The sequence below is a fragment of the Salarias fasciatus genome, chromosome 4 (genome assembly GCF_902148845.1).
Source record: "Salarias fasciatus chromosome 4, fSalaFa1.1, whole genome shotgun sequence".
Classification (NCBI taxonomy): domain Eukaryota; kingdom Metazoa; phylum Chordata; class Actinopteri; order Blenniiformes; family Blenniidae; genus Salarias; species Salarias fasciatus.
Genome location: NC_043748.1, coordinates 18,116,646 through 18,127,978, shown reverse-complemented (window position 1 = coordinate 18,127,978; position 11,333 = coordinate 18,116,646). Strand labels below are relative to the sequence as shown.

Genomic DNA, 11,333 nt, shown 5'->3' with positions numbered 1-11,333 from the left:
TTAAACCAACAAGACAGAACTTGTTAATTAGTGAGCCTCAGAAGTGTTTGCCTGCAGAGACGAGACAGGAAGCATGTTTCCACTCATAGTGCTAAGCTAAGCTAGCTGGTTTCATTTGCGTTATCCAGCTATTAGGGTGATTTTGAACCAGTTTCCTTACAAGGTACAGAAGGCAAAGTGCCAAGCAGCTGCAAATCTTGTCTGATGCTTAAGTAAAATCTCATTGTACTAACTGTGGGGATCCAGAAGCGATGAAATACATGATCAGAGTCAAATCCTTCCATAGAAGCTTTCAGAAATCCTTACAGTTACGTATTTCGTTTTCATTGGAATTGATATTAGTTTTGAACTTTGTGTACGTGGTACAAATCTCAAAAAGCAGAAAAGAAACACTATGTGTGTGTTTGTGTGTGGATGCATATCCAGCGGTTTGGCATCAGTACACACACATGTAAGTGGGAGGGAAGCCATGCTTGTCCATGTGCTTGTTGCTAGCTCGTTAAAAGCTAATTTCTCCTCCCACCATCTCCAGTGCCCACCCCCCCCCCCCCCCCCCCCACCCCCACCCCCCTCCCTTGTGCTGCCACCCCTCCTCCTTCCCATGGCTCTCTGTCTTGTGCGATCAACAATAGTCCATTCTGTGCCGTCCCGTGCGACTGGAGACACACCCAAAGCCAAGGCCGCGGTGCGAGGGGAGATTTTTGGCCGGTGGCCAGCTGGGAGAGACACTGGTTTGATTCTCGTCTGGGAGAGTGGATCCTGCCTCGACGAGAGGGCAGAGGTGGTCTTATCTGTTGAGTTGTAAATTGTACTTGACATTTAGTGCAGAGATTCCTCCAACAGGGGCAGCTGATAGCCATAGGGCCATTGTGATCTAACTGTGCTAATGGTGAATTTAAAAAAACTAAATCTGTGTACTGATCAACACCTGAAGACCATGCTTAGTGTTTGATATTATCAGAAAGATGATAATGGCTTTAAATAAACTAAATCACCCAGTCTCAAATACATGAAAACAGTTTATTTTCTTTCTTCTCCAAGTTAAATTTGCTGCCAGATTCTAGAGATTACTTGGTGGAAGCCCCCAAAAAGTCCCCACCTCCTCACATAACACACGGCATACCCCGAATCCCGGTCCCACCACATCTGAAGGTCACTGCATTGACCCGTTCTTCTCTATCGTGACAATCTGTTCCAGAGTGCCACAGCTGGAGCCCCCCCCCCACACACACACACATTCTGCCATTCTGCTGCCTCCTTGATAACACCAAACTTTCCTCATTGTCCGATAACGTAAATACGGCACACACCAACGCACCATCTGAGGGCCTCTGTCTGCACCGGCCAGCGTAATTATATAATTACCCCTTGTCTGATTGTGCCTGTGCAGCTGAGACGAGGGAGGGCCTTTGTGTGGCCCGAGGAATGTGGTGCACTTGGCATTTTTCAGCGAAAGGGCAGTTTTCTGGAGGCCCGTGCCAAAGCGGGGAGCGGAGGGTGAGATCACGGCTGCTGGTGCCCACTCATCTCTCTCCAATCTGTCTTGCTGTCACCCAGCCCGTCTTGAGGGGGACTCTCCTGTCTGCCTCCACGGCCCTCGATCTGTATCTGGGTCTGGTTTTCACACTTCTGGACAATCGCGTCTCTCTTCTGAGTCTGTCAATCTCACCAAAACCAGGGACCACCCGTCCTCCCCGAGCTCTCGGCTCAGACAGATCCCGCCGTCCTGCAGATAGAGCGGCCCTTCGCTGTGAAATGAACAGGATTTGGCTCTGTGACGATAAGAGCCGACAGGTCGCACCGTGCGGCTGCACAGCTGCCGCACGCTGTCCGATAGTGGACTCGGAGGCGGCTGCTCTTCTGCATGATAGGAAAGCGGTGCTTTTGTTTCTGCTCAAAAGCTGTTGAAGGGATAAGAAAGGGTCGAGGCTGAGCAGGTGTTGGGAGAGATTACGCTACATAGAGTAGAAAGCATGTCTGCTATTGCCTCCTTCTTGAATCAAAGTCAAAACCAACAAGGTGGGCGTCGCTCGAACCATGTTCTCCCAAGCTATAATAGAGGATCTAGACCTTTTTGTGACATTTACATCAAGGGCCTCTCGGTCTTTGCACGTCGCTACTGGCGATTTTATGAGGCATATTACTTTATCGGACCCCTTTTATACTCACTAATGAAAACAGCAGGGTTAATGGTGCCTTGGCGCCAAAGTTCTCCTGAATTCCTCCGTACCAGCTGCTGTTTTATTCAACACTCGAGGTGACTGATTGCAGTATAATACAAGGTATTCCCACCATCTGAGGTGAGCTTGGAACTTTTTTCTGGAGTTTAGAGAAACTTCAGTAAAGAGTGGGCAAACAGGCCTGTATCGGAGGCTGTAAATAAGTTCAGGACCTGAGACAGAATTGTTTCATTACAAGCGTATAGGCAGCAGGAACACTGCTGACTAGCAGCACTTGAGAAATTCCCATAGAAATTCCAAGCTGTCCGTCTGATCCCTGTGCCCGCTCATCAAAGCCCCCCTCCGGTTATCACACAGTGTGGAGTATGTGAAAGAATGCTGTCAGGACGTAGTGGGACTCCAGGGGCTCAATATTCCCATCTCAAGAGCATCCCCAGTGACTCAATGAAAAAAAAAAAGAAATCAAATGAAATGTAAAAATTGTTGATTATGATTTGTGAACCAAGCAGTGCATTTAAATAAAGACTCAGAGTTTGCTGCACACAGGAGCCAAGACTTGGACCGCTCCCACTGCCGGCGTGGCTGAGAGAGCTTCATTGTTTAGCTCATCTCAAATAGCCCTGACAAATTGTGCTGAATGTAAAACCTCTGCCTAAACTGGAGGCATCTTCCAAAAACATGCTGGCACAGCCCCAGGGCTGCATTTTCCCATCACTGAGAGGATCCTCTGCCAACATCGCTCCGCAGCGTCCCTGCTGGCCACAGCTCTTCCTCTTTCAGGCTTACACAGAGAAGCATCAAGTCGCACTAAAGCAATCAAATCCAGATTGAAACTCCTATAAAACCACTGCAGTGCAGGCAGCAAGTCTCTACGTATGCATTATGTCATAAAACGCTTCGCTTCCTTCTGCTAACTGAACATTTCCTTCATACCAGCAGCCTCCTTTTCTGCCCCCGTCCTCTATTGTACGGACCAGCTGACAGGTGGCAACGGAGGCAGAAACTGAACAGACTTTTCCTGGCATTCACTTCGGATGCTACAATCATGAGTTCATTTCACATCGTGGGGATCGCACAAAACGTTGCATCAGGAGACGAATACAAACTGTTTATTTGGTGAGAACAGATTTTAAAGATGTGTATGTAGGGTAGCTGTGTATTGAAGGAGCTGTGCGTAACATTCAGTAGTATCTATTTCTGAGGTATCAGATGGGAATAGCTAAATCACCTCATCATTTAGACTCTACAAGCATTGAAGAAAACCCACAGGGGCCAAAAAACCTGCAAAAATTATCAAGAGGCTCATAACAACCACCATTTGTGTCATTTTAATGGTTTTTGTTTTGCTTTTTACTGAAAACATCCTTATATCTAGATATGAAAAGGTAGGTGAAAACGGGAAAACAAAGGGGGGAAAAGAATAGTTTTGGGAGATCTGATATTAACTTCTTTGTAGAGGAAAATACACAGAAAAGAACCCCACCGTACTCAGTTACTGACAGTTCAATGGTGCCACCATGTGTTAGCATTACATACTGCTAGAATAGATCACAAATTCATACTGTTACCAAAACCTCCACTGAAAGAAAAATATTCAGCCCAATAGAGCTGATATTATATAAAACTTTCCCAGGAGGAGTCAGAATTTGCATCTCAACCACCAAATGTTTGTAAGTGTAAGATCATTGCCTACTGATAGTAATCAATGATCATATACTTATCACTAGGATGTCGACATACAAGCAGATGTTTTAGGCTCAGAAATCGCTCCATGTTTTACTGTTAACGCTGAGTTACTCAGTCACTGACAAAAGCTTCGGATGTGCCAAGGTCAAAGGTTAATACATGCTCTCCAACTGGCTGAATCAGGCCACACCAGTTTTTAGTAAAAATAACATTTTTGAAAATTTTAACATTGGTATATTTACTAACTGACTGGACAAGAAATTTTAATAATGACACATCAAAACAAATCTAAATAACGTCCTGATTTTTCTTCGGGGTTCACTTGGAATGTGCTCTTGCACAAACCAATCTGATTCAGTGAACTGGTTCTGCTAGAAATTACACATGAAGGTCAAGAAATTCAGTGTCAAGAAATATGCATTTTAGTGACTTATTGGGTCTTATTAGATTGTAAACATTTCTATTTGAACCTAAAATGGGCTTCTATCACTTGCAGTTGTTTGTAATCATCCATCAGTCTGTCATTTATCCTGATTTATCCTGTTCAGGTTCCAATCAAACCATTTTGTGACGTTAACTGACTAATTTGACAGTAAACCGAAATATTTTTAGCACATTATAGTGGGCCATCAAATGAAGAGTTGTATTTGAGTGTGAGGAAGAAAAATAACATTTCAAAATGAAGCGGACACATCACCCCACTCATGGCCGAGAAGCTGTGGTGCAAATCTGAGACAAACAGTTTGAAAAAGAAGTTTGTTTGGTTCAGAACAGCATGGAAGCCATGTCAGAAAATTCCCAATAGTCGCCACTAGATGGAGACATTCATCAACATGAGTTCACCTTGTGAACAGTGGCTCCCAAACTGGCCAGACTGGACAGACAGTCCACGTCCACCTTACGACTGTACGTCTGTCCAGGCACCAGGTAGGCCCTGAAAAACATGAGGTTAACATTAAAGCAGCTCATAACAAGATATCTACAGCCTTTTGAATACAGTAACCCTGATTTTTCACTTAAACTGCATAATTCTTTATTCCATTTTATTCCATTTTAAATGTGAGAAAGAGGAGCTTACTTTTTGAAACCAGCCATTTCAGTTACCATCTGGTCCAGGTCTTCCACCTGGTGGCAGAAAATCTGATTTACAAACTGAAATTCATCAGAAATATTCTGGATTTGTATGATGCTGTTGCTGATAGCAATGTTATGTTACAGCAAAATGCGACCTGTCCAAGATGGATACTGCTCAAAGACAGTGTCAGAAAAGCTTACGACTGTGGTCAGCTGGGCAGGCCTGTACAAGAATAGGAAAGGAGGCACAAGAAGAAGAAGAAGAGAGAGAAAAAAAGAAATGCATGTCTGGATGTTTGATGGACAAAAACAAACAGGGAGAACTGAAGAATGCTAAGAACATACATCCATCAGCTACATCATGATGAACAAGGAGTGAGGAGTGATTTCAATGCACTTTAAATTTAGCACGGCTGTTTAGTATTTCACAAACGTCTGATCTGCTCGACACGCTGACAAAGAAAGAGAAGATACCAAGAAGCTCACAGGACAAAACGGCCTTAAAGGCACTTTAAGTAAACAGGAATGATCAAAGCAGATTGAAATAAGTGAAAGGCAACCAGTGCGCAGCGGACTGTTACTGAAAGGATGAACTTGACAATGGGCAGTGGTGGCTTGGAAATTACAGGCAGAGATATGAGACCTGAGGGTTGCAAGTTCAAATCCCACAGCTAACTGGCTTGCACTGTGGTTGCCTAAGCAAGGCTTCTGAGCTACAGTATACCGTGGCAGAGCAGTGCACTGCTCCTAGAAGTAGGATGGGCTAAATGTGGAGAAATGTTTCTTATTAATGATCCAGGGTGCTGCTGGTGGAATGTACCATCTTGCTAAGTCCTGATCATCACAAAATGCTTTAAAAATATCACAACAGGCTCAATGAATTCACAAAATTCAATTCAACCAAAAATAATAGATTGATGATGTGGTAGAAAGATGTGCAGCTGAAAAATCTGCTGCCCCAAGTCAATAATGAGCAAAATCTGAGGATTTCAGCACTGACAAAGCATGAAGGGGCTAAAAGAAGTCTTTCCTGAACTGTAAAGTTGGGCCTGTCATTATGACTAGAATGTGCAAATACTGAGTCTCTAGAGGTGGGACTGAACTGGGACTTTACTGGTAACGTGTGAATCCAAGCGTGGGGAGATCAGCGTATTTCTCTGCGAAGTTTGACAGCCTGTCGATGACTCTCGCCAGCTGTAGACAAAAGAACCAAACTCTGTTACCTCCAACCAATAAAACGAGCATAAAATTTCAGTATTTATGTTTGACTTTTGTAATATATGAGTCTCATGGAAGCCATGTCTCTTCAACAACAAAAAGTGTAACTATACAATAATAAAGACACAGTGCCACCTACTGTTGACATGGAGTAACGCACTTCTATGCAAATACACTACATCTCCCTTTTTCAAAATTGCGTTTGTTTCTACTTTCCTCTAACAGTTTTCAACACATTATGACCAACATGAACATAACTCACAAACACTTTAAGCCGTTGAACAAACTGAAAACAACGCAATCATGTTACAGCAGTTCCATTGGTAACACTGACATCTTACTTGTTTCAATTTTCTGGTCTTTTCTTTTTCACAATATACACACAGTTGCTAAACATGAGCTGAATTAGCTCTGACAACAATCACCAAAATCAGACAATCAGTCCAGAAAACGCCTCGGCACTCGAACAGGCGTGTTCTTCTCACAGGACTGTCTGTGGACACAGTGTTGTCAGTCACTTCTCTTGGACTACTCGGTACAGTTGAACAGTCTGGAGCAGGACTGGGTGGAACAGCACTTGTCAGAGCGTTTGGCTCCACCTGATACGAGCACTCTGGTGTGGCCACAACAGGTGTCCCTGGAAATGAAGTCTCTCTTGTTTTAAGCTTGCGATTCCTTCTGTATGTTTCTCCATTTGTGGTTTTCACAATATATAACCTTGACTGAATGTATCTGTGCACCACAGTGGCTGGTTCCCACTTGCTGCCTTGTCGAATCCTCACATTTCCACCATCCTGTAGGTCAGACAATGTCCTGGTTCCTTGATCAAAGTACTGTTTTTGTCTTTGTTGTCGAGTCACGAGGTTGCTTCTTGCATTTTCATGGAGAACTGACTGCAACAGTGTCTTTGTCACAGGTAGTTTTGACTTGAGCCATCTTCCCATGAGCATCTGAGCGGGTGAAAGACCAAAACCACTCCTGTATTCAAGCAGTGCGAGGTATGGATCACCTGAGCTGTCCTGTGCTTTTCTAATGACAGTTCCTCCCTAAAAGTCCACTATTGTTTAATCTTGTCTGGAAGCTGTCTCTGTTCATCCGGCCAGTCTTTCTGAATTGCTTCTGCGACCAGCATCAACTCAGCATCCTCTTTAGTTGCCTCTTTGAACTCTTGCAACTTAACTTCTGATACCGGAAGTAAGTAATTTACCCAGTTGACTTCCTGCTCTTCATCAAGGAGTGTCTCGTGGTTCTCTATTAGAAACACTCTGCTCAGAGCATCAGCGATGTGCATCTCCTTTCCTGGCTTAAACTTCACATCAAGACTGTATGTGACAGGTACTGCAGTAACCCTGTGAATCTCTGGAGGGCAGCTTTGTCCTCGGGTGCAGGCATGTTTTGAATGGCTCTCACTTTTTCAGGATCCGGTTTGAGTCCTTTCTCACTGAGCACGTGTCCAATGTAGCTTATTTCTGTCATCCTTGTTTTACACTTACTTCTGTTCAGTTTCAGACTGATGCTTCTCAGGCGGTCCAGCAGTTGTCTTAAACGGCGATCATGCTGCTCAATGCTCTCTCCCCAGACCAGGATGTCATCTATTACAATGACCCTCTACAAACACCCTCTGGCCCTTCTAGATGTCTGGCTATGCACAGCTGGAAGACTTCGGGTGCAGATGACATCCCAAACAGAAGCCTTTTAAACCTGTATCTCCCAAACGGTGTGTTGAATGTACACAGATGAGAGCTTCTTCCATCCAATTGGAATTTGCCAAAACCCATGGTTAGCATCCACAACTGAAAAAAATCTGGCATTTGGCATTTCTGCTACCACTTCTTCTATGGTGCGCAGTGGATAGTGTTCTCTTTTGATGGCTTTGTTGAGAGCTTGTGGGTCAATGCAGATCTGTACTTCGTTAGGTTTTGTGACAGTCGCCATGCTGCTGACACAGTGGCGGACCGTGCATTTCACACTAACGCCTTCAGAACAGATCTGCCTGAACCAATCCACCTCTCAATAACTATTTTATGTCTATAAAAAAATATTATGCAGATATGCATATAAAGAGTTGTTGCATAGCAGATAGATATTTATGCAGCCAGAATAAATGCCTTTGCTGAAGTGCACAAGTGTCCTACTGCATCTGTGCACATACAATAAGCATTAACAACTTAATAAAACAGCAATGTTATTTAGGAAAAGAGGAACATTTTACTCACCAAAATCTTGATTATTTGCAAACAAAATCCATCCTCCTTTCCTTCCTCAAAAAGAGTTTATTTACTCTGTCATATAGATTATCCGTGCGTTTCAGTTCCATAAAGCCAGGGCTGAAAGTCCAGCTTTTCCTGTGGTATTTCTGACCTAAGTTTTATTACTCTTCAGGTCTTCTGCTTCTTCTTTGGAATAATTGCGGTAGGCGACCAACAACTTAGGTGCATACCGCCACCTGCTGTATCTCTTGGTGAATGTAAATCAGAAGGCCTGGATCCGCTGTTGTTAGTGTATGCTAGCCAGAAGGCGCTGAGTCGCCAACTCGAAATCTGATTGGCTGAAGCAACTGTCTGTTTGACGCTTCACTTTACTTTACTGGGCTATCAGAACGGACAGTGAAGGCCTCAGGCAGATTTATTTGACCCTAGCAACAGATGATACCTGAAATCTGATTGGTTAAATGATTTAATATGAAAAAAAACATGTCTGGAAGCAGCGCAACCACGGGAAAACTATGAAAGGAACCAGAACATACCGTTTGGAATCATTTATTAATTATTTATGGACAAAATATAATTTATATCAGTCTGTAATTCAGACACTTTTTAGGCCAGCAGAGAAGGCCTTGCAGGCCCTGACGGCCCACCACTGTGCTGACCCAATCTGTAGGTTCGATCTGTTTTGTTATCACATCCAAGCTTTCTATTCTTTTAAGTTCTGTCTCAATTTTGTCTTTTAGTGCAACAGGAACTTTGCTTGGCGCATGTACTGCTGGAATGGCATCTGGATTTGTCTCAATGTGGTATAATCCTGGTACGCAGCCTAATCCAGTGAACAAAAGTCCATATTCACTTAGTATGTTACTCTCTGTTTTCAGTGCATGCAATCTTTTGACAAGTCTCATTTTTTCACATGACTCTCCTCCTAGAATTGCAGGTGCATTGTTCTTGATGACCTAAAATTCCAGATTAAAGTTCTTATCTTTGTACTGACATGTCAACATGATTTTGCCTTTTGCTGGAATGTGGTGGCCTGCACAAGCAACAAGCTTGGAGTGAGACTTGCTCACCTTTTTCTCCAACCTGAGCTCTGAGGTCTTTCATGGAAACATTACAATCAGCTGCAATATCCAGCCTGACTTTCAAAATGTTCTTGTTGACAATCAGATCTTCATGCCACTTTGCAGTGTTTGCGTCCACTGCATTGATTTGTTGCACTGAATGATCTTGTTTCTTTGCTTGGATTGTGCCGATGAAGAATTCTCGGTCATCTGTCTCTGCCTTGTTTACATGCTGTATTTGATAGTTGCTTGTTTGCTTACATGAATTGCGCATTTTTCCATAATGATTGATTCCATGACAGGCTTTGCACACTTGTCCATAAGCAGGACCCTTCCTTGGCTCATGTTTGTAGCCACATCTTGTGCAGTTTCCTTGATTCCCCATGTTTGCACTCTGAGTTGGGACACCACTGTCTTTCTTTTTGTCATTTTGCTTTTTCTTGGTTACTTTATTTACAGGAATTTCCACCTCCTCATGGAGACTTTTTAGTTGGCTCTGACTCCACTCACTTGCTCTGCACATATCTATTGCTTTTTGTAGTGTGAGGTCTGGTTCTCTCAGGAGTCGTCCTCTCACCTGGACATCTGTGATCCCACTCACAATTCTGTCTCTTATCAGTGAGTCGGTGTAAGGTGCCCAAACTCACAGTCTTTTGCTTTGCTCTTCAAATCAGTCACATAAGCATCAACAGCTTCTGACTTGCCCTGCACTCCAGTGAAGAAGAGGTGCCACGTGCAGGAATGCAGCTCTTTTCACCTCATCAGACTTTTCTTTTATTCCGCTGGCCACGAGGAACAATTCAAATCTTTGGATCCAGACTCTCCAGTTTTCCGGTAGATTCCCTTCTAAACTTAATGATGTCGGAGGTTTCATCTGCTCCATTTTCCTCTTGTTCCATTCAAAATCCACGTTTTCACTCTGACACCATGCATGGAAGCCATCTCTCTTCAGCAAGGCTTCTTTTTATTTTATTCGGTGGTCTTCACAAAAAGTGTAACAGCACAATAATAAAGACACAGTGCCACCTACTGTTGACACTGAGTAACACACTTCTTTTCAAATACACTACAACTTTGAATCTTGGTGCAGTGTGAAAATTGTGCTAATTAAATTACTGTGCAGATTAGTTCTACATTGCTGACTTGTTACGTAACGGCTGGGGGCTTACACAAAATACAGAGCCGCTCTGATTTCCACTCCTTTAACAGATGGGCGTGTGTGTTTTCTGTCCAACAGCTGAGCCTCACCTTAGGCAAGAGGACGTCGAAGCCATCTCGCAGCATAATGAGATCCTGGTGAAGAAGATGAAATCTGCTCAAGCAACTTTGTAAATAATTTCATGAGGAACAAACCCTGCATGCTGAACTGTTCTGGAACTGAATAGACGTATTTACAGTGTTGTCTCCCACGAAGCAGGAGGTTGCTCCCAGGTGGATGATGGGAGCGGCGGAGGGGCAGCAGTGGGCGAAGGTGTGGACGTGAGCCATGACATCGTGCCTGAGCTTACGCTCCTCTTCGGCCGCCATGGCGAAGTCGATGTCCTCTGCGTGGCTCTCCATCTCCGCTATCTGAGCGTCCGTGATGGACAGACCCAAAGCCTGACGAAGACAGGAGGGCAGGACAGGACACTGCATCGACAGTTCAGAAGTTATAACTTGCTTCAATAAAGAATGCTGGAGTCATTTTAATGCATTTATACTATAATAAAAAAACTCAACAACTTCTGCTGTCCTTATCTTCATTTATGTCTGAGTATGCAGTGTCATAGCTAGTTCACAAGGAAGTAGCTGAGGGATAAATGTCCTGCGTGAGAATTAAAAAGACATGATCCTCGGTTCATTGCACACAGATAAAAATCCACAGTTTGGAATCGTGTTTGATCACATTCTCTCAACAGACCTGA

The 11,333-nt window shown here is 43.7% G+C and overlaps 1 protein-coding gene across 1 annotated transcript; it reads right to left on the bottom strand.

Moving 5' to 3' along the window:
- Window positions 1-5,078: 5,078 nt before the first annotated feature.
- On the bottom strand, window positions 5,079-11,064 carry LOC115386867 (adenylosuccinate lyase-like). Its single transcript, XM_030089314.1, has 4 exons — window positions 10,825-11,064; window positions 10,678-10,722; window positions 6,055-6,134; window positions 5,079-5,163 (listed from the first exon to the last, which is right to left on the bottom strand). Exons 1-4 carry the CDS (start codon window positions 11,062-11,064, stop codon window positions 5,079-5,081), a joined length of 450 nt encoding a protein of 149 aa, XP_029945174.1.
- Window positions 11,065-11,333: the final 269 nt, after the last annotated feature.

Coding starts and splice junctions, on each gene's coding strand:
- LOC115386867 (XM_030089314.1), bottom strand. CDS start 11,064: ATGCAGTGTCCTGTCCTGCCCTCCTGTCTTCGTCAGGCTTTGGGTCTG. Junction 10,723..10,824: donor GCTTCGTGGGAGACAACACT/GTAAATACGTCT, acceptor CTTCTTCACCAG/GATCTCATTATGCTGCGAGA. Junction 5,164..6,054: donor CTTGGATTCACACGTTACCA/GTAAAGTCCCAG, acceptor ATTCTTGTACAG/GCCTGCCCAGCTGACCACAG.